The 24,002-nt window shown below is 39.9% G+C and overlaps 1 protein-coding gene across 4 annotated transcripts in view; it reads left to right on the forward strand.

Annotated features, from left to right (window-relative positions):
- IQGAP2 (IQ motif containing GTPase activating protein 2) overlaps positions 1-24,002 on the forward strand; it is a 123,912-nt gene that overhangs the window by 48,731 nt on the left and 51,179 nt on the right. For all 4 annotated transcript variants that reach the window (XM_030512468.1, XM_030512469.1, XM_030512471.1 and 1 more), the window contains exons 3-7: positions 13,322-13,478; positions 14,714-14,791; positions 16,561-16,637; positions 21,718-21,785; positions 22,149-22,262. In XM_030512468.1, coding sequence (XP_030368328.1) covers positions 13,322-13,478; positions 14,714-14,791; positions 16,561-16,637; positions 21,718-21,785; positions 22,149-22,262 — 494 coding nt within the window. The remainder of the gene's footprint in view (positions 1-13,321; positions 13,479-14,713; positions 14,792-16,560; positions 16,638-21,717; positions 21,786-22,148; positions 22,263-24,002) is intronic.

Genomic DNA, 24,002 nt, shown 5'->3' on the forward strand with positions numbered 1-24,002 from the left:
TAAAGATAAACTTATTCCTCTGATAGCAAATATGTTGAAAGTAGCAGAATGCTTAATCATAAGTTTGGATACTGTTGCAAAGGTTTGATTTGTTTGAGAACTTGATGCCATGGGAGATGGGGTCACTTTGCCTTTGGGAGAGATATGACTTGGCAACCAGATGGAGATCTTCTTTTCCACTTAGGAGAAACTCCCTTTACTGTAGTGTGGTGATGAAAATGCACCACCAGTCTAGCAACTTGGAAATGGCTATCTCCAGAAATATCTGCTGCTTGTAAGCTGGGACAAGAAGTGGCTGAATTTTTAGTGGCTGACTGCTATGAGGGAGCAAGAACGGCAAAAGAACTATGCTTGTTTCCATTTGAAGTAGAGGAAAGTTGTTGTGAGAGTCTTCATGTGTTTTTTGCAGCCCAGTGAGAAAAAACAACTTACATCTCTTCACAGGAAAAAAATCTGCATCGGTGGACATGAGACACCAGCAGGGTTTTTATTTCATTGCAAGAACATATGCACTCCTGAAATATAGTCTTAGAATGTAATATTCATGTTCAAAATTAGGAGCAACTGGGCTTTAATTTTCTTTGAATATACATATTAGTTTTCCTGAGGAGGAAAAACATGCAGGCATTTTGATTATGTTGCATCTTTGTATGGAAAGCTGAAGTAAAATATGCTCTTTAAGGATTTGACTGGGTATCAAAGGAAGTGTGCAGAAATTCTGCAGGGCATACTTTTTAAACCTTAGATGAAGGCGCTCTGTGCCAGAGTTAGAACAGTGTATTCCTTAGTTTCAAGTTCTATCTGTTAATGTAATTGTGCACATCCTCCAACACTTTTTTCCAGGCCCTTCCCTCTTCTTTCATAAGAATTTCTTGAGCAATTTTAGGGTATATATTTCAGCAAAATCTATGGTGACCACGGGAACTCCCCTCCCTTGTTAAAGCACCTCTTCCAGTGCTTACATAGACACTTCTGATATTAAAAGGTAAATGGATCTGACTGTCATTGCATAGTGAGGAGTTGTGCATTCCTTACAGTTGGGCATATCTTCCTTTTGCTGGGGTACTGCTGCATCTTGTTTGTGACCTGGGCTAAGGGACACCACCCCACCACACCCTCTTTCAGGCCTCTGTCAACATTGCCTAATTGGCTTTCTCTTCCCCACTGTAAATCTTGCTATCCTGGCATCCATCCTGCTGATCCCCCTTATCTAGCTGCTGCTGTCGTTGGCTCTTCCTGCCCATTTCTCTCGCTGACAGGAACTGTGTGGCATGGTGACGGTTGCACTCTTCTTCCTTTCCCCCATCACAGTTGCTTTTGCAACTGTGGATGACTAGTGTGTCCATGATCTCTATCGTCACTTTGCCTGCCACTATGCAGGCTGATTGATTTGTTACTTGTATTGTGGGTTCGTGGTTTTTTTTTTTTTTTTTAATGTTCTCAGCTAAGCTTTCATCATGCTGTGGGAGAGGTTGCTGTGGAAGCTAGAAGTATCTCAATGGCCCTGTTACAGAAGGACTCAGACTGCCCACAACAGTCAGACTCTGCAGGCTGCAACTACCAGTAGCTCAAAATCCACAAGCCCTCCTAAAACCAATCAAAAACATGCCCTACAAATGGTATGGGAAACTGGAGCTCCAGTTTTAACATCGTGTGGCTTTTGTCTGTAACTGCAGCAACATCTTCCCAGCATTCGTTGCCAGCACTGTGCAGGTGCTGTACTCACTTGGGGTAAAGTGCAGAGAAATGGGAAGAGAAAAAGGAGGAGCAAATTCGCAGGTCAAAATAGCAACCTAAGTCGCTTAGGTCTCAATGTAGGGCTGAGAGTTAATCAGTGAACCATCAGAGCTTGTTAACTTGATCAAAGTATCTGGGTCATTAATAGGCTTGGCAGTGAGGTAAATTGACTTGACATACTTTTTGGTTCAAGTTCATGCGTGTAGGGGATTTCTTTCGCTGTGTTAAATCATTTGCTGACTGGATCAGAGACCCTGAGTTAACTGCTCTTTATGAAGGAAGTCAAGAGAGTGCTCCTGTAAATGTAAAATGTAAAACGCTTTAATATTTGTTTTCTCTTGTCCTATTAATTTCTACTTCCGTAAACATAATTGTACTAAGTATTTTTGGAGAAGTCTTAATGTGTCATCTTGTTAATGTGAAATTGCATGTTAACCCATTATGCTTTTTTTAAGATGGAGTAATCTTCTTGTGGCCCTAGCAAAGTAAGTTTTATCAGTCTAAAATATTAGTTTCCTAATGACAGGGGACTGATCAGGGTGCCTGGGTGCATGTCCTATGTTTCACTTTGATTTCATAATAGATAATAGAAAATGACTGATGATACTTTCATCTTCTAATACAGAGGTTTTAATGTTAATTCCTGTGCTTGAAAGCACTTGGAGATCTTGCAAACACTCCTGTACCACCTTCCTCAGATAGGCCACTGTGTTGGTTGGAGCAGGTTGCACCACCTTTGTTTCCCTTGAGCGTCTCCATGAGCAAACTGTTCTCTAGGGTTCATGCATCTAAAGGTTTGCTAGAGGGTGAAAACAAGCTGAAATCTCTCTGGAAACACAGTTGTAGCACATAAGCTCTATAACTAGTTTGAAATAGTCTCTAAAACTTGTCAAGTTTTTCTTTCTGCTTTTAAATTTCTTCAGTTTTTATTTCCTCTTCATGCATGAACAAGGAAACAAAGGAGCACTTTGTTTTACATTTGTCACTTTGCACAAACAACTGAGGTTTCCCGTAAGTAGTCTTAAACATCCAAAAGTGAGTTTGATAAGGCTTTTCATGCATATGGCATGTCATGTTTAAATGGGGTGACAAGTAACATGGGAATCATATTAGAGGACAGCAGACCCTGGGTCAGCTGTGGACGAGTGGTGGTTGTGTTGCAGGGTGAGTTTGCCAGAGCATGTGGGCTGGTTGCGCGGGAGTCAGCCGATGGCATAGATGCTGATAGCTGGTTTGCACATTTAAATTGTTGAATAACAGGCTGGAAAAAAATAATTTATGCACTGGTACTATAAGTCATGTGGTAATGGGATTCTTGGTTGGTGCTAGGTGCCATAAGCCAGACTTTTGACATACCGTTGACCTGTTTGTTGCTTTTGAATCAGTGTCCTGGTAGCTCACTTCTGCCAGTGCCTAATACCTTCTTTGGAGACTGGCAGGCTGTTAACTGCTTAAGTATTTCTTGAACTTCTCTTACTGTGTTCAGTAACCTGAACACTGGGTCATAGATGATAGATTTTTATCATTTGTTGGTTACTCTGATAGGGATATTTCACTCTTTGTTCTTGTAGTCAAGATTGTCTTGTGCGCGTAGATGTTGGGAATTGTGATTTCAAAACCTTTAAACTTAAGTACTATCACTAGACACTGGATATTTGTTGTATGAGGTACTATTAATTACACTGTTAAATTTTTACTATATGATTGCAATCACTTTTTTCTTCTTAGCCTAGTCTTCGAACCACAGCTACGCTTTCACTCTGTCCTATTGTTGCCTAAGTGCATTGACATAAGTTTTTCCAAGGGAAGATTTTAGAGTTTTGCAGCTAAATCAGCTTGATCTAATTTTTAGTCTCTCAAGTCTGTTTCTTAAAGGAATGATTTTATTCCTGACTCTTAGATACTGCCTAAAAGGATGTGTTTAAGATGGCCATGACTATTTTATGCAGCTTTTAGTCACATGTCCTCAATAAAAATTCCAACTTGCACTGCCAAAACTGTAGCCAGGTCTTCACCAAGGCCTCATATCTACACATTATATAGAAATTTTGGATATCACCTTTAGCATAAATTTGTATTAACTGGCTGCTTCAACTCTCTGTAGAAAACACTATGTAGTTTTGAAACTGGAGTTGATCCTGGAGAATCTAAAGCTTCATTCAAATTTCTTAGGTTTTGTTTGCGACTTTTTTTTTTTTTTTTTTTTTGGTGTTACCTTGTGTTATGGAAAGGCTACTCATCTTCACCTCTATAAAGCAATACTACTAATTTCTTGGGTATTCATTTCTTTGTGGATTATTAAATGTTGTGCTACTCCTGCCTACGTTTTTGTCATCTTACTCAGGGCTTATTTGTATCCATATGCTTCACAAAATTTTAGGTTGTTATTGAGTAGGTAGGGAAGTACTGCTTTCCAGCCATTGCAAATGGAGAGCATGGCTTGCATAACCATGAGAAGAAGAAAACAGAAAAGGTAACTGTAGGTGCTGTGCATGGAGTTTCTCACCTAAATGCTTTGGGTTTAACTTTGTTCCATGGTTTTGTGTTCATTTTCTGACATGGGGCAATGTTTAAACCTCACAAACTCCCTCTTGTTGCAGTTTTGCAGTGTTTACGTAATACTAAATGCTTTTAACAACAGTTCAGCCTTTCACAAACTGGTTCTTTCAGTCTTTCCACTTCTTTAACATCTTGTTCTCTCATCTGTGCCTTTTAATTCTTAGTTGGCTGCTGTCTTCCACCTTTGCTTGGGTCTCAGCTGCCAGTGTAGTAGATATACTTCTTGGGTCTTTTTGTGGTTTCTGTACCTGTATAGTTGCTGCACTAGCAACTATGCTTTCACAAATGTAGCTTTTGTCAGATGTTGGACAGGTAAAATACAAATACTCAAATCCAACCCAACGGACTTGAACCGATCAAGGAGTGAGAACAATACCCTGCATCCTGCCATGCTTGAATTTGATTTCTTGCTCTGCCAAAAGTCTTCTGCGTGGCCTTGATATGCTCTATAGTTTGTACCTCCTTTGAGGGTGTCTGCTTGCCCAACTGCATCATTTGTCAAGTAAATATGCAGGTTGGCAGGTAGAGCTGTGTCTTTCTGTTGCTGGTCTTAAATAACGGACTTCGTTTTAAACACACTCAATGTACAATCTTTTATGCTTAATTTACACTGGAGGTTCTTCCCTGAGTCACTTTTCTACCCTAGAAAAGTGTGTTGATTACAGACATAGTGGTAATACTTATGCCTGTCATCTTACCTGCAAACAAAAGTAATAGCATATTTCTCTGGACAGCTGAGGACTAATACTTGCATGGAAGGCACCATGCAATGGTAACAGGCAAACACATACAATACCAGATCTTGATGTAAAAATGACTGTGTTGTTTTGATGTTTCTTTAGCTGTCATTCCATGTGTGGCTAGCTTGACAGCTGCTAGAAAAAACACATCTGGTGATACACTGAAGTTTGGGAGAGGGTGAACAAAAGAAATAGGATCCCTGATTGACAGGTTTGGTTTATTTTTAGTAGCTTCATCAAATTTGCTGTTGGATAGATCATTTCATAGAGACTACAGCTCTGTTTCCTATGGATTTGGGTAGTATCTACTGTCATGGCAGGGTGTAGACTTTGGGTAAAGACTTACTGTAACTGTGACTTCAGATTAGTAAGGCTAATGTGTGACAGAAGTGTGAAGGTTATCTGAAGGACCCATTACTGGTTATTTTACTGCAATGTTTTTGTGGTTTGCCAGTGGCGCATATCTTCAACTCTTCTGCTCAAGTGGATTGCTTTGAGGATTTGTCAAATTACGCCAGGCCAGAAATATTTAAATTGGAAAATCTGAAATAATATCTGAAATAAATCTGCTGGGATTTTCGCGGTGGTGTCCTAAAGTGTATTGCCATACTGCAAGTGTAGAAGACATAGTAGAGCAAAGCAAATTGCAGTAGCATGTAGCAATAGAGTATAATGTTCAAGTCTAAACTATGGTCTTGGAATCTGCAATCACAGTGTTTTTCAAAAGCAAATATGGTGTGTTGGGAGGAATAACTTGTAACATTTCCACACCAACAAATGCTGTACTGTATGAAAATTTGCAGCTTTTATTGCTGTGTCTGCTTCTGGTTATCAAATTAATATCTATACAGACTTGCAAAATACTAACTTTAGATAAATCCACATGCCACTTTTGGCTTCCCTTCTTTTCAGGTAAATTATTTGATGTGTAGGATTGGAGGGAGAACTTTTGTGTTTGCTTGTGGTACTTGCTATGGAGCTTGTGTCCACACTACCTAAAATTTCATTACTGGTTTGAGCCTGTCGTCTGCCTGAAATTATGCTTTCCGGGGGCCACTGAGTCACTGCTGCCAGACTAACACAGGAAAGACTTATGTTTCTGCTGCTGTGGTCTCTGCTGCCTCTTGGAGAGAGGGCTGTTAAAACAGGTCTAGGCTCTGCAAGTGGGTGATGCACATCAGAGTTGTGTTAACTTAGTAGCACAGAATTTGCAAGGTTTTTAGGAGAGATCTTCTCTGTTTCATCCTTTTCTGCCTTCTTCATCCAGATGAAAAAAAAAAAATTCTTACAATATTTTTACCTAATTTATGTAACCTGTTGGTTGCTGTTATTCCTGCTGAGAAGAATTAGGTGAGGTTTCTTAGGGAGAAATACTCGCTGCAGCTTCACCAGTGCAGAGAGCTCCTTTCCTGCTACCACTTTCTCTCCTGCCTCTTCAGCATTTTTCCCCAGCCCTTTGCAACTTGGAGCCAGGCCAATAGCAGGGGAATAAGATGAGGCATTTCTGTGACCATCATCATAGGCTTTGTTAGCACTGGCCCCCACTTGACATGTTATCTCGCAGAGCAGTCACCCAGTTTGTGGATGATACCTAGTATTAAATCTTACTATCTCTGCAAACAAAGAAGACAGCAAAACAAAGCCTTTGCAAAGGTTGGGGGCTGTGATGAAACACAGGCACATGTGCTGATGTTGCCTACTGGCGTGTTGCTAGAGAGTCTAACTAATTTTTTTCCCCCACCTGAGAAGAAGTGCTGAGTAAACAAGACTTTGTTGCTTCTGTGTTCCCAGCAGCCAGTGATGGCTGTGGGGCCATGCTGGGGCTTTTGAGCAGGTTTCCTGAGCAGCACCTTGCCTTGTGGACTCTAATCACTGATTAACCCACATACGGGATGGCTGGATTAGAACAACAAATATCTGTGCTGCCATCTTGTGAACCAGAATTTCATAACACCTTTCAGGTTATTTTGTAAATATGGCAGTGTTGCTATGGCAGCACAAATCTAGTGTAGAAAAACATTGCCAAAACTGTATTTATTGCTGATTTAGTGCAATGTACAGGACAGGCAAGGCATCACTGTTGCTTGTTTCAACTCATTTAAATTGAATAAGAAGTGCATCAGAATGACTTTGATCAGGGAAATGAATGTAGCAATAAACTTCACGCAGGTGTGCACAACTTAACAAAATGCAGCAACACACAGTGAGATCTGTCTTTTGATACTTAGGTACGGACAATCCATACATGAATACTTCATAGTTTTCAGTGTAGCTCTTACTGAAAGTCAGTATCCTCTCTGGTGAAATCATAATTACAAAAAGTTCAGATGCTGCTAAATCTAACAGTAGCTGTCTTAGATATGCAAATTTGAATTTGAACTGATTTATGGAAGGGTAAAAATCAAAGCTCTACAAGTTAATCCAAAACCTCTTGCTAAAGGATTTGATCCTCATTTTACATGCAGAAGTTCTGAGTTCTTGTGTAGCCGAGTGATTCATATCTACAATGCTATCTTCATGTAATTTCTTGCATGCAAAGTAAGAAAAGTGACTGGAGGTGACATACATTACACCTTCTTTCTCCACATTGCTCCAGTAACCTACAATCACAAAATGTTGACATCTTCCATACAAAGTATGTTTTTTAGGATGGATGAAAGTTGAGATTCTGTAAAGGTTGTCACTGCAGTATGAATCTAGAGCCTCAAATTTAGAGGACGGTGTTTCCAGGGTCTCTGGCTCCAGGAGTAAGTTGGTAGCAGAGGGCTATAACTCTGATTTGTGCCAAGGCTCCCAACTGTAAAGCAAATCTGGGGCTGAATGCACCAGAATGTGAAGAAATAAAGGTCTCAAGACAGTACTTTTCTCAGCTGCTTGCTCTGCCACTCCTCTCCACAGCCTCTAAGTGGAGCCTTCAAGCTTTGCAAATTTTTTACACAACTCACACTTTTTACCATGATGATATTCGAATTGTCTGTATGTATCTTTGTGTGAAGCTCTGCATGTATTTGCTCTGGAAATAGCCTGTAGCTGTTTGTGAAACAACCTCTTTATAAGGTTTCTGGTTTAGGAGTTGTATCATGCTAAAGCTTGCAGTTTAATGAGAACAAATTCCAAAGTTAACACAGTCTTTCCTTGTAAACAAATCAATGCCACCACCACTACTCCTGCTCAGCCAAGCAACACACCTAACTTGCTTCTGCTGCTCTCACCCTGCTTTTTAAAGCAATATTTATGGGACTGTTGGTGGGGGTGAAAAAACATTTCTTTATTTATTTTTATTTTTATTCTTTTTTTTTTTTCATTAAAAACCAAAAGCAAATGAAGAGTTAAGAGGTGAGGTTTCTTAACAAGTCTTTACATTCAGAAATTAGAGACATAACAATGTGGAACTCTAAATGCTGAGTTCTCGTGCTTCAGCCTATTCTATATTTCTAGTTATCTTCAAATAAAAGTTTAGATATAAAAATAATCCTGCCACTACACAGACACTTAAAGTTAGAATCCATCATTTCGCTTTGGGACTGATGGTTACTTTACTAGCAACAACACTTTTTTTATCCTTTCTTTGGAACAAGATGGTTGTGTCATAAGCTCTAGGTCAACAGTCTGTTTCACTTGTGCTGAACCATACTGAAAGGCTGTGGTTGTGAGCCAGGAGCGTAGTAAATGGGTGGTAACTTATCTTTATCTTGTACTATAGCAGCAGGAGTGTTCTGAGCATTGGCTCTGGAGCCCCATCTTTACTTCTCCAAAGGTTTGCTTCCCAGAAAGTGAAAACCTGATGTCCTTGGATCCACATTTTGCAGCATAAATCCAAAAGTGCAGGGCAGCACAAATATAAATTTTGCCGCTATATCCAGTGTGTGCCAAATGTAGTGGGCTTTGGGTGGGTTATACAATGTATTCTCTCTTCTCTGCTGAGCACTGGCTCCAGCATTTCCAGTCCCTTAGCCAGCTGCATGTACTTTGCTGATCTGCCAGTGACAACTTCATAACTGGTTAAGTTCATAGTGCAGTGCTGGTGCTTCCAGTTCCCTTTACCTTGCCTTGAATGAGATTCAGGGGTGTTTTGCTTTAAAAATGCAAGCCTGAGCACATTCTACTGCTGCTGTTTTGCGTGGTCAAATGTGGAAACTGGAATCTCTTGGTGAGCAGCATGCTGTTAACTGCTCATGGGTCTGGCACAGAAATCATCATTGTTATCTTGCCAGAAATGCACTGCTGAACTGCTCTGCAGCAGATTGCCAAGAGTCAAAACAGAATTGAGCAAAGCAAAAGGAAATTGTACCTCAACACTAGCTCCTGGCAGGCTTTCCCAGTGCTATGTATTGGAACTAAAATTTTGGAGATTAATTTCCATTGATCAGGTCTGGGTTTGGGTTTTCGTCTAAGGCAAATCCTTTGTTTCTGTGCTGGCAAGTACTGCAGTATTACGAAATCAAAGCAGGCTGTATTTGTGCGTACTGGTGTATGATTCCAAGTATGTCTCTTTAGGAGAACATCTGTTAATGTGTGTTTAAACCCAAATGCTAAGACTTAAACTGGCATGGGTAGCTTTGCAGGGCTGTTCTAATGATAGCTAATTTTTGGTGGCACTAGCCAGGACTTCAGGGCTGTTTAATGTTTTGGTCTGCTTCCTGAGGTTCTTTTGTCCTTCCACTGTGGAGTGGGGTTTGGGTTCAGCTGTAATGAGTGACCAAATCAACCACCATGTTCACTGGCAATTTTGCATGGCATACATTTGTCAGTAAATTCAGGTTTTTAAAAACACAGTTGTGGAATTGCATTGTGGAAAGTTCAAGGCCAGGTTGGATGGGATTTTGAGCAACTTGGTCTAGTGGGAAGTCTTCCTACCCATGGCAGGGGGGTTGGAACTGGATGACCTTTAAGGTCCCTTCCAATGCAAACTATCCTATGATTCTATGAAATACGCTTGTACATTTGATAGTTCTATTAGTTTTGTTCCATGAGCTTCATACTGAAGAAAAACATACCATCTAACATTGGGTTATAGGATCTTCCTCTTATGCAGCAAGGGTATTAACTAGTTTTTGTGAGGAACAGTTTCTGCAACAGACTTAAATCTGATGCTGATGCCGCAGTACTGCATGCTCAGGAAAACAGTGGGTGAGCCAAAGGCAGTGCTGCTTTTTCAACCCTAAAGAAAAATAAATTGCAAAGGTACTATAAATCATTATTGTCAGGTGGATATTCTCTGTTTCACTTAAAGAAATTGAAGTAGAAGGATTTATTTCTTTTTCAATCCAGCCTACTCCTGCTGTCAGTATCATGTCATATAATAACATTCATAAAACTCACCAAACTGTGCCTTAAAAAGCAGAACCTCACAACCTGAAAGTAATGGTTCTTTCTGTTTAAAACTACAATTCTGTTTTGGCTGAATTGGTGTAAAGAGAACAAAAGACTAGTTTTCTGCAAGCACTGAAAAGTGCTATATAAATGTGCTACAATAAATACTAGGAGAAAGAGTAACAGAGTTGGGTGGCAGCTGTTTGCAGAACTAAAACTTACAAGGTTGTTTGTGTATTTGCAGGCTTTCATGCAAATCCAAAGGTTTTCCCTTCCTCTGATTAAATTTGCAAAATGGACTAAATCTTTTCACAGTAGATCTTGTTGTAGCTAAGTTCTGCAACTTCCAGACATTGGTAAAACCTGTAAAAGCTGTAGCTGTGTTCTCAGTCTTGAAGATTGATTCCCAAAAGCTTTATGTTAGAGTTGTCTTTCTACAGACCTGTGAGTTTGTCTAGAATTTGTATCACTTATAGATTTTTAGCCATAAATAGAGACTCTTTGCATCTTTCAAGTCTGCTCTATTTAATTCTCTCTACTTTTTTTATTTTTTATTTTTTCACAGAACTACTAACATTCTCGTTCTAAAAAGAGACTGTTTGCTTTTGTTAGTTTGTTTATCTGGACTTGTTGGATTGACAACTGTATTCTTCATTACCCTCCTTCCCCTTTTTTTTTTTCCCTCCTCCCTGGTTTCTTTGCTTCCTCATATTGTTTCCTGTTTGTTCCTCAGTGTATTGCATTTACTCACTAGGCTGGTAGCCTTCCTATCCAGAACAGGATGGTTCCAGATTAATCTTAAAGGTTCATCACCACACTGGAAACAAATGCAAACTGGTTTTGCAGTTGTTGTATAACAGGAGGTTTAAAAGCTGAGGAGTAGCTTTCACCTTGGGTAAGCATCTCATTTAGAGCTCGGGGAATGACTCAATTATATATGGACCCTTTTGCGCGCACATACATGTATCTTCAAAGACAGTTGCAATGTAATCTTTTTTTTGGTGCCCTGGACTGAAGATATCAGAAAAATCTTTCAATAAGGAAAAAATGAGAATTAGAAGTATAAAGGATCCAGAGCAAGGAAGCAAATGCTGCTCTGAGAGCATACAGTTCCTCTCACTGGAGATGGTGCATTGACCAACAGGGTCAGCTTCGTCTCATGGTGGTTACTTCCTCTGGCTCAGAAGCTCCTTCTGCTATCCGTACAACTTTTTTTCTAGAAGGTGCATTTTAGGAAATAAACTCTGTAGAAAAGCTAACCAACTCAGGTGAAACCCACATTGCCGGGTGCACACATTCTTTGTTTATTCTTGCTTGTCCTCCATTTTGGAGAAAACAAATATTATGACATTTTGCCTTAATGTGTATATCTATATAGTCTACAAAATGTCATTAATGATGATGACTTTTGGGACCGTTGGCATGGACCAATAACACATGAATATGGATCAGGGAAACTTGTCACCAAACCAGCTTTTATACTGCAAACTACAGATCTCCTAATGACACTCATTCCACACAGTTTTGCGTTATTGTCCCAGATTTATGGCTGGTGGTTTCCTGAAGAGCTATTTGGGTAGTCTGTGCTTCAGTGAAACAAATTTCATATGTCCTGTAGCAAATCCAAAAGTGTAATGAAGTAGGTCATTTGTCTTGAGTTTTAATGTGAAATAAAATGATGTAGTGAGTTTTTTTCTTCTCTGTGGTGGGAGAAGAAACTGGCTCACTTTCAACTTGGACCCCAGCTTTCTGGTTTCTGAAGCCACCCCTGTGGAGATGGTGTTAGATTTGTAATGCTGTCTCAGGCAGCATACAGCAAGGCTGCCTCAGTGACAGTAAGTAAAGTAAGCTAATTTCTTTAGCTTTGTCCTTGTCCATTTGTAATGGTATTAATGTCCTCCTAACAACAGAGAGATTGCTGAAGTGGGGAAAGAAAAAATACTAGGAGAGAACTAGCCACATTTACAGCTCTTGTAAAGTGATTTAGCTGCTAGAGATAAGAATAATATCACAGGGTGAAAACACCTAGACCACCAATGTAGGGAACTTCTGGTCTAGTGATTAGAATGCTAACCTTTTTCAGGAGCACTTTGGTAGCAGTTTGTCTTGGTTACTCCATATAAACATACTGGATAATATGGCTTAATGTCTGTTACTGGCCTTCTGAACTGGTTATGTATGTAACAATTAGTGGTTTATATCTACTACCATATCTATCACATCCAAGTCTCAAAAACATAACTAGTTTACCTCCTTGAAGGATTTAGTCACCCTTTGACTAGAAGCCATCTTATGTGATGGGTGATGAAAATGTTTCAGCCACTCACTGCTAAGCAGACCTCAAATACATAAAGTACCTTGGGCTGTTTCAACAAGAAGCTTCACTTCTTCATCCAAGCACCGGCACTGTGTGTTTCACAGGTGGATATGGAGAGCTGTCATATTCTGTGGCAGGAGGATGAGCTGCGGGAGTGCTCTGTACTAAGATGAGCATTGTTGTGAGCTCGGGCTGTAGGGCACATTGGCTGCAGGAACCAGGTTCATCCAACACATTATCGGTCTCGATGCTCTTGAGGTTTTGCCCTGGCATTCCTATCATGGATTCTTTTTTAAATGCAAACATCAATAATACATTGTATTCTGTGTTTTCTTCTGGTTTCATCTTAAATTATTGCCTATTTAAAAGCATGGTTCTGTTCAAAAGATCTAAGTTAAAGACCCTCTTAGGGGATTTATACTTCAAAGCATGTTGCTTGCTTATTGATGTGTTACACAGTGCAAACTCTAGTTTGATTCTCTAGTCATTGTGGCCTGCCATGTGAATGAATGTGAGAATTTTGTCCTTAGCCTGTACCCTTTTATCTTATGATTGTGTTGTGGTAGTGACATTAAAAGTGCAATGGTTGTGGGTGAAAGGTGTCACTTCTACTAAAACCACAAATAACAACGTTTCTCAAATGATGTCTCTGTAGGTGGATGGAGGTCTGTTTGGAGGAAGAGCTGCCCCCGACTACGGAGCTGGAGGAAGGCTTAAGAAATGGTGTTTACCTTGCCAAGCTCGCAAAATTCTTTGCCCCTAACGTGGTGTCAGACAAAAAGATATATGATGTGGAGCAGGCACGCTATAAGGTAATAATTTTTTCAGTTCTCTCACTGACAAGACAAAAAAAAAAAAAGTGATGTCTGTCTTCCAACTTTAAAGGTACCAAGCATGGTTGGTGTTCTGCACCTCTTCTGTAAGATTGTCAGTACTAGATGGAAGACAGACAGCACTAAGCCAGCATGATGTTAGAAATGTTTTAACCTTACAAAAACTGTTTGTGTCACTTAATGTTTTTAAAGCTGAACAAATTATACTGCTGGCTCCAGGGAGAACATGAGCTTTACCATTTATACAATTATTTCTTGTTAGGAATAGGAGCCAAAAGTAATTCAGGAATTAAACTTGATAACTATTCCAAATTTTACTCATCTTGTAGAGAAGAACATTCACTTCATTGGATATGTGTGTTTATTTTATCAAAGTTAACACTGAGAAGCAAAAACCAAGCTCCCAGTAATAAAGGTTAGCTTGCTACTTGTGCATGCTGTTCATTAACTCCAAGATCTTCAATCATATAGAAATATATACATGCATATGAGCAATCCCACTATAGAATGCATTGTTTCAACACATAGAACAGGCAGAAAAAAATTGAAATGGTAATTTTTAAGGTGTAATCACTCGTCATTTTTAAGGTGTAATCACTGGCTGTTGTTTGAGAGTTGAGAAACTAAGCTGTTCTAGGTCCCATATTGTTACAGAACCATGGTTAAGAATCCTGGTTACATTTAAATGTTTCTTCTGAAAATCTCCAAAGCTTGAGTTCAGGCTTCTTTTCTCCTTTTACCCTGACTCCTTAAAAAATAAAAAAACATAAAAAAAAAAAAAAAAAAAAAATCCCATTCTGCTCTTCTAACTGCTGCCTGCCTAGACTATAGGGAGGAGCAGGTATTCAGGTAAATCTGACAAGCCAGTAAGAGCTCCTTATCCATTCTTCTTCACAGAAGTGCTGAGCAGTGTTAGCACTTCTGTATTTTGGAGGTAGTGGTTCCCAGTGTTTGACGGCCAGCCTTTACTCTCAAAGACTACTGAAGGGCTATTCAAATGGCCACCTCAGTCAAAGCCCACTCAGATGGGTACAAATCTGGCTTATGTTACTTAGAAGAATGAGCTGGCCAGCATGGGGATGTTGATGTGTCAGGATGCTCTGCGAGCAGCAGTGAGATTTTGACACTTCTTCAGGCTCTCCAAGAAGCAAGTCTCCAGGTTCAGACTTGCTTTATGTGACTTTTATCATCTTTTCCTTCTATGTTTGAAATAGCGATCTGGCCTTCATTTTCGGCATACTGACAATACTGTGCAGTGGTTAAGAGCAATGGAGTCCATTGGTTTGCCTAAGGTAAGCAAAGAAACCGGCTCGAGACACTGACTCACTGAGATGCCCTTTTATTTGCTTGAGCAAAAACATCTGCTTACAGTAACTCTATAGGGAAGGAGTTATTTGGGAAACAAATCTGAAGTGAAGATAAGTGAAGATAATGCTGAAAGCAGTGGGAGTGTCAGTTATGTGCTACTGCTGCTGGTGCACATGGGCTGAGGCTGCTGCAGACAAATGCTGTGTGTAGAAATACTCAGGGTGCTTCTCCTGTGGGAAGAAAAGTAGAAGTGCTAGCAGTGGTTTAGCTATATCTTATTGCTTGTGGGGGCCTGAAAGGAATATGGTTTAAAATAGAAAACTTAAATATTTGCTTCGTTTAGGTTACTACCTCTCATCGTGTCTCTTGCTGCCTCTTTCTCCTAATGTGTCTCCCAGTTTCTCTGCCTCTACCCTGTTTCCAGACTGTCCTTGTACGCTCCAGTGCATCTACATGGCTATGCTGCTCCTTGTCTTCTGTCAGCTGCTTTCTTGGGTCACCTCTTATATTTGTCTTCCTTCTTGTGGGTCTTCACTTGTTATTTCACCCTCTGCTGCTGTTTCTGGGCACCAGTGTGTCTTTTTCAGGTGAAAATCCTTTAAGAAAGGGCAATGTGGAAACACCTGCTCTGATTGTTTGGACATCTTGGCATCTGCACACAGCTGGGGGCAAGTAATCCCTCACCCATGCTGCCCAGCATCCACCCTGGGGTGCCTGGCCTGTGGCCAGGCACAGCAGGGATGCTGAGGCAGCTGCCTGAAAGGCTGTAGGGACTAGTGACCAGTCTGCCAGCAAACCCACTGCAGGTGCCCACAAGCAGAAAAGGGCACTCATGACTGCCAGCAGAAATGCCGCAGAGACGGGGAGGGTCCTGCTTTTCCCAGCTCAAGCTCTTTTCTTGCCTAACTTGAGACATCCATTCATCTAGCTGATTTCCACCCAGCCATCTCTCTTCTGAAACATTTTGCTTCTGTTGCAAAAGGTGGTCATAGCCAAATGCTCTCCCTCTTCTCCCTCCTAGAGCTATTGTGAGTGAATGATGAAGAGGGCACTGTACTACTGACTTACTCAGTCTTGTCTCATTAACCATGGGACATCACAGTCCCAGGTTCCCAGCCTGGGCTGGAAGCAGACTGCCAACTCTCACGGTTAAAGCCTTTTACTTTATTTTTTTGAGAATCAGTGTTTAGGGACTGGGACCAAGGCCAGGAACAAATTAGTGGTAGAACCAGAATTGGAACTTATGATGTGACTTTTTGGCAAAATTGCTTACTATTCCTCTACTCCTCTCTGAATATCTTTCTCTGTGAATCATGTATTCACAAAGTTAGGGGCACTGGCAATTAGAATTTTGCAGTTTTAAACCATTCTTGATAAGCTTTTTTTGCCAGGAGGCATTGCAAATTGTAGCTGCATCCCAGGTTTGGGATGTCTGTAGGAGGACAAGCCCTACTGCTTGTCCTACTGCTGGAGCTTCTGCCAAAGGACCTTTTCTAAAAATCTTGCTGAAATACTGTCTGCGTATCTTTCTGCTCCCCACTGCTCCCCCAGTATTTTTTTAATGCTTTATTGAATTCTTCCTTATGAAAACTACTGGTAAAGCTAAAACAACATCAGAAGAGACTTGATTCATCACTGTATAGCAGTAACAGCTGAAATTCTTTAAGGTATAGTCCTGCAGAGAGCTCTTTTTAGCTACTTTTCTGCTCAGTAATATGTCTTTTCCCTTAACTGTGTGCTTTTTGTATTTTAGATCTTTTATCCAGAGACTACGGATGTCTACGATAGGAAAAACATCCCTAGGATGATATATTGCATTCACGCTCTAAGGTAACTAGTGATGGGAGTAAAAGTTAAAGTAATTGCCAAATCTAGGAGTGTAAGTCACGAAATGGCTTTAGGGCAACCAGTATGTCAAAATCTGTTAGAATTTATGTGGCCAAATTGTTTTAAAAATGAAAAGTAAAGACAATTGAATTTAGTGCAGGCATCCCTCTCTCAGTGAGCACACCTTCTTACAAAGTTCACATTATTTCAAAGCATACTGCACTAGAAACCAAATAAAACTGCGGGGGGCAGACAGGCTGAGTGAAAATGATGATGAACTGACATCTTACTGTCCCAAAGTGGAGCAAATAACTACTGTAATACGACACCATCAGTGTAAAAAATAATATTTTCCAATATTTTAAAGTTCTGAGCAACTTGATTTTGAATGTAAATTTGGGAGGGCTTTGACCACGTCATGAAGGTAGAATTTAATTTTCTTTTTTTTTTTTTTTTTTTTTTTTTTTGTATCCTGCCTTAAAGGGTTTTCGTGATGTTTAGCAAGAGTAATGAACATCTGCCTCATGCTGTCCTTGGTGTGAGGGGCACTGGTGTTAGCAGACAGCTCCTCCCTCTTGTGGCTCCCCTAGCTCATTTCCTGCACATGGAGACCTTTCCCTTTCATTACTTTCTTGCAACTAGTCTTGCAGAGAACATAATTACCTTACACCCCAAACACTCTTCTGTGTTCCTAATGGTGTTGTTTAAAGGCACATCAACTGCTCCAGGGCTATAGGTCAGAAACTATTCAATACGTGCCGTAATCGAAACTTTCTAAGATCTAATCCTTGAAATGATGTGGCCACTCTTGCACTCTGTGTGTGCTCACTGCCAATAAATAGGTCATATCACCAAAGTTCATCCTATTTTTTTCAAATGCTAGGTGTTAAGAGTTGACAGTCCTGGTTTTGTTGTGGTGTTTGTTATTGGGCTGGGTTGTTGGTTTGGGGTTTTTTTTGGTCATATTTGCAGGTGTTGCTGCTTGAAATTATTAAGTCTGGTGTCATTCTAACTATAGAGTATCACCAAGACTATTTGAGGGTAGCTCTCACCTAAAACTCGATAGTGCAGTCTGTTCTGTCAGCAGATGTCTCAAGTAAGCTTAAAGTGATTTCTTGAACTAGATGCATGGGCCTCTGGTGTTAACCAGCTCAGGATGACATTGTTTGCCGAGTGCCCCTCCTGCCATGTTATGGACTGACTTGAACGTTTTGCAGGAGGTGGAAGAACACAATGAGGTTTTCCAATATTTGCTCCCTCATGTATGGAGGAACACTTCATCAACTGTGCATTTGAATGCTACATGAACAATAAGCCCATCAATTAGACACCTTCTTAAGTTCTGCCTGATCTTTGCAATGGCAATAACTCTTTTCATTTTGAACTGAATTTTGCAATAGTTTGACCTTTTCAGAAGTTTTCCTTTCTCCATCTTGACAGGTCACAGCACTTATGCCAGTGTCAGAATTAGTCTGTATTGTCTTAGCTTTCACTTCCAAGTTTGTCTTGTTTAAATTACTTTTTCTTGATGCGTATCAACGCAAAGCTATAACTCTGTACTTACAAGCTATTATTTTAGAAACAGACTTACAGGCAGGATATAAGAATTGAAGGAACAATTGTTGAGCTCCATTTATTTCTATGCCTTTTCCTAAAACGCGTATGTCCTTCACTTTCAAATCAGTTCTCTGCAGCCTTTGAAATTAAACTCCCATGTTAGTATTAAATGGCACACAGCCTACACTGAAAGCAATCTGGCAAAGAGAATTACGGGCAGGGTATTGGCTTGGCTAGCGGTGTTCCCAGTTGTATTGGCATCAGAGGAACACTGAGCTGCAGGACTCTAATTCTGTTCCTCTTCTGCTGCTGGCATCTGTCTCCCCAGCTTCACTTCACGCACCCCTACCAGCTTTATTCTCTGGGTTTGTTAGAGAATCCTCTCCCAGGGAATCATCGAGGGTTCACCAACCCTGGAAAAATCCATATCCCTGCTGTTCTCAGGGTCCAGCACCACACCATCCAGAAACAGAAGTCATAGGCTTTTCACCTTTGCAGCTGTAGCATATGCACATGACCATTGTATGAAGAATCACCACTGGGTTGAAAAGCTAAAATCTAATGCATCTTGGAGCACATGCTCAAGTTTCAAAGGCTTATAACTTGGGAAAATTGAGCACTTTCTCAGAGGTGAGGGGTTGACCTACTTCTTCTTTTTTTAGTTGTTACCAAGTCATTACTCTGAAGCAACGTGATTCTTGAGCTTTCCAACAAAACTATGTAAATTTAACACAGGATATTTTCATATTCTCAGAAATCCTGAAGCCATCTTTAGTTCAGATTTTTCCTACTTGAATTCATTTATATACAGTTGGTGTGCATAACTAAGTGCTTAAAATTGATAAGATTATTTTTAATTTCCCCTTTAAGAAGCATGAAATAGCCTTAACTGTAGGTAATAGGAGCAAAAATCTCCACCTATCCAAAGGGTCTATTTGACATCTGAAATGTTAACATTTCACAGGAAAGTCTCTGGTTATTTGGGGTTTGATGATCTTTGAGCTGTGAGAGTGCCTGAAGATAGATAATGACACTAAGAAACATGGTTTAAATATATTTTTTAGGATATGTCCTTATTTAGGTCTGAGACGAAGACCATTGCACCCAGTGTATGAGGAACAACTTGCACTGTCAAATACAGCACTGCTCTGGCCAGGAATGAATGACATGACAAACACTTTCCAGACTCCTGTTGAATATAATTATCCTCTTTTCTCCTGTTGAAACATCAATACTTAAAGCCCAACATGAAAAATGCAAAGGCATAGGTCTCATTTCTTGCACCATTTTTCTTGTGAAAGCTGATCTGGATTTGTTCCTGGACTAAATGAGGTTAAGAACTGCTTCATTTAAATCAAGATGCTAAGAGTGATTCACGTTAATAAATAGCGGTGCTTCTGAGACTTTGTTTTCCACACACACACCCAAAAAACTTAAGTTGTCAAATGACAAATCTGTTTGCAAAGGCAAGCAGATCACTGCTACAGCAGATCCTGGACAAACTATCCCTCTGAAGCTTGACAGCTTCTAAACTTTGTTTTCCGAACAACCGATAGAAAACTGCGCACATTTCTTAAAGAAGAAAAGACACGGTATTTTTAGATCCGTTTTTTATGGCATGTTATATATGAGCTAACCATAAAACAAGACCCATGAACCTCTGTCTGGAATGAATTGCAGTTCTGTGTGGGCGAGCATGGGGAACTTCACCTGGGAACTTCCCTTTCCCGTTTTTTTTCTCCCCTGCTCCTGAATCCTCATATCCACCTTTCTTAACGCCAAGATCCCCTGCTTTTGATTTTATGTGGGTTTCCTGGGGTTCAAGTTACACTATAAAAGCACTAAGCCAACTGTTTCAAGTGAAATTATGACCTAGTACAGAGTAGAAGTGCCTTGGTGCTCCCCGCAAGACTCGAAGCACACTTTCAGCACCACCTGGTGGTTGATAAATTTATCCAAATAAAGGAGTGTAGAAGTAACGCACACGGCTCAGTATTCTCCTGGAAGGGCTGAGCAGAAAAAAATATTAGTCTCAGATGTTCATACCCCTTTTTTTACCTCTGTCTTTTTATTGTGGTGATTGCCCCAAAAAAAACAGCGTATCCTGTGCTGCTGCTGATCTCCATAACTGTTTGTGTAACACCCTTCAGCTTCATACCCACCCAGTAATTCAGCCAGGACTATTTCACTGTCTCAGGCTTAAAGTAAAATCTCTTTCAAAGCCCACAAGGAAAGACTGGCAGGTAGATAAGGGTAATGGAGGAACGTGGTCCTCCATTACCATAGTCATGGTACAGAAAATTTGCATTTAAGACTGCTTTGAAAATAATGATTTTGAGGGGCTGCAGCAGTCAAAAGTGTTGACCTACATGAAATGTGCTGTTGTGTCCATCCAAGCTGTGACAGAGCAAAGGAGCAGCTGAGGTAATATGGAAGATGAAATGTTGATTCTGTATGCTCTGAAATAAATGTGACAGCTACAAATAATTGCTTTGAAGTCTCATCCTGTGATTTGCTAATAGCAAAAAAACCCAAACGACAAAACACAACAGGGAAGAGTACTCCTCTAGAAACAAAACCCCTAATCTGCAATGCACAGTTGCAATGCATGAGGTTGGGGTGAGGTGGTTTAAATAAGTGGTGCAAAATAATCCTTTTGGAGGAATGCTTTATTTAAGTCTTGTTTTTAAAATCTACCTTTTCAATCCCTGCTTGCCAAACTCACTTGTTTGTTGATCTTCAGTATAAATTATATATGAAATTATATACATAGTTGATAAACTATAGAAACACTAATCTTTCATAGATACAAACCAAACAAACAAGAAAATGCTGAAACAATGCATATTTTCTCAATATCTTTTAGAAGATGCTTTTTCAGATAGCACCGTAGAGCTCTAGGAATGAGCATATATATTTTTCCATGTTATATTGAAACAAAAATGTTAGTTGCTGGATATCATTTTAAATTGAGCTTTCTTTGTCTTCCAAAAGATAAATAGCTAATCACACAAGTATATTTGAGATAGGCTTGGATAAACTTACAGGTCCTTGTTCCTCTACACTTAGGAAGAAGGGTGTCAGTGATTTGTGTGTCTTCAGATATTAATTACAGGGAAGATACAACGTAACTCAGACAGTACATAGATCCAAAGGTACAAGTTGTACTAAAGTGCATTCACACCTTGATTTCCACCTTCCCTCCCTCCCCAATGTGGGCTTTTAAAATTTTTTAACTGTCTTCCATTAAGTTTTCCTCCTTGTTTACACATCCCCTGAGATCTGAGATACACTGACAGTGCCTCTCTTAGAGATGTTGCTTTGAAATATCAAGTAAAAAAAGAATTCTTTTTCTGTAAAACTTGAAAATCCAGAATAAAGAAAACTGTAAGGTTAATTTATTCCATATTGGCCCATGCAATTCAAGGATTAAAGGACAAGATTCATAAAAACACTCTTCTCTTGTACAGAAAATGGACACCTCAACCACATGCAGGACTTTACATTTTCATTTTTTTCTTTGCAGTTTATATCTGTTCAAACTAGGATTAGCACCACAAATCCAGGACCTACTGGGAAAAGTAGACTTTACAGGTAATAAACTGATCATCTGATAAATGTTAGATGGTTTTATCACCCAGTAAATCTGCTAACTTTGTACATATTCTCTATTATGGTCTTTCTTCTCCCACAAGGTTGTTACGAACACATCCTAATAAGGTAGGCGGGAGGCTGCTATTTTTAATGAATGTCAGACTGGGAAGGACAGAAGGGAGTGAATTTGCATGGAATACTTGTCATATCTTAGATTCCTTCAAAATGGGGAGGAAAATTTGCTAAGCTCTGACCACACACACTTCTAAAACATTGCACCCATATTTATAGGTATGGTGATTCATAAAGAAGTCCTTATACTTTTCTTCTAATTTTTTTATTTTTTTTTTTTAATGTAAACAGAGGAAGAAATCAGCAACATGCGAAAGGAGCTAGAGAAGTACGGTATACAGATGCCATCTTTTAGTAAAATTGGTGGGATTCTGGCCAGTGAATTATCAGTGGATGAAGCTGCATGTAAGTGTGGCTTTTGTTCTGTTTTCTACTGGGTAATTTGACAGAATGCTAACAAAATATTTTCTCTGGTTTAATTCAGCATGTTTGGCACCTCTTAATAAAGAACAAGAAAAGCAAACAAATTTTCACTGGTTATCACACTACATCATCACTGCAAGACCTATTGCAATTTTTCAGTCTGCATTCGGTCTGCAGGAGCATCTCTGTTGAACCATAGGAAGTGCTACCAGAAACAAAGATTTCTTACAATTTTTTGCATGAGTATAATGTTTTGGTAGCAGGTGCTCCTCCAGAATGATGACTCGATCTCTGAGTGTGCCCCTGCACTGTAGAGGGCTCAATGGAGACGGCCATGGGAATGAAGTGTCTCCTCTGTGCCTCCTTCCTGTGTTGGGTTTTTGCAGGAACCTTATAGGTTTCCCTCAAACACATCAGGTTGCTTTTTGGTACAGCAAACTGAGATATTTAAATAAGCTTTTCCTTTTTAGGGAGATTGATGCACAGTTATGGTCCTTTTGAGTCTGTCTTGAAGAGCTTCCACTCAAAAACATAGTTGAATGCTTTTTTGCTGCCCAAGCCTATCCATCATAGTAAATCTGTTATTTCTCCATCTTGGGTATTTGGGGGTGGAGGGTGGGGGTGATGTTGGTTTGGTTTTTTGGGGGTTTTTTTTTTGTTTGTTTGTTTATTTGGTTTTTGGTGGGTTTTTTGTTTTTTTTTTTTTTTTTGTGTGTGTGTGTGTGGAATGAAGTGATATATTACAAAAAAAAAAAAAAGTACAAACCACACAAAAAAAAATAACTTGCTTGAACTTAAATGATGTGAAATGAAATGTGTCCACTCCAACCCACATTTGAGCTCTGGTTATTTGGTTGAAAATCCTAGCCTTTTTCAGATGGCTGTTCTGAAGAACAGAAGGGCTGGCTTAAGTATGATCAATGGCACAGTGGGCCATTGATACAACCTAGTAACAGTACTGCAGACTGTACGTGGGGACGTGGGGGGAATAAAGGTTGTATTATAATTAAGTTCCATTGAAACTTTGTTAAACCTTGCAAAGTAGCATAATTGAAACAAGCTGATTTATGATGTTACTTAGTATGCTGAAATTTCCAGACCTTAACTTAAAACACACTTCCCCACATCGATTTGCGTTGTCTGTGGTGCAGATTTTGGAGCCTGCTGTAGCTCAGTATATGCATGCTTCTGTAGAGCTAGCTCTTAAAGTACTGCCTTTGGAAGTGAGGGTAGTTTGTCTCCTTTTTTAGCAAATTTTCAGAGGTATAGTGACTACCAAGCTCTTTTCCAGGGAGCTGTCTTCCTTCCCTGAAGGTGAAAGGGCTGCAACTTCCTTCTTTGAAAACTTATTATAGAATGTGTAGGATTTCCTTTAGCTTCTGAAGTGTTTTCAGTCTCTATAGAAAAGCAGGGTTTCCTGATGCTGTTTCTGTCCCTTTGGGCATGGAGTGTGCTGTAGATAACAGGCGCTGCCCCAGAACAGGAAACATCTGCATTGGGAACCCTCAAGCACTAGTGAGGTTGGATGTGGAGATCCTGCTGGAGGAAAGGGCCTACCACTCTGCTTCTGAAATGGAGTAAGCAAAAGGAGATATGAAGTGAAACCACTGCTGATTACTCATGCTGTGCTGTCAGCAATAGTAGAAATCAGAGCGCAAAAAGTAAGCTTAAGTGCTTTCAAAGTAAGATCATTTATAACCCTCTCTATTGTCCCATGCCTGC

The sequence above is a fragment of the Strigops habroptila genome, chromosome Z, assembly GCF_004027225.2.
Source record: "Strigops habroptila isolate Jane chromosome Z, bStrHab1.2.pri, whole genome shotgun sequence".
In the NCBI taxonomy this organism is placed as follows: domain Eukaryota; kingdom Metazoa; phylum Chordata; class Aves; order Psittaciformes; family Psittacidae; genus Strigops; species Strigops habroptila.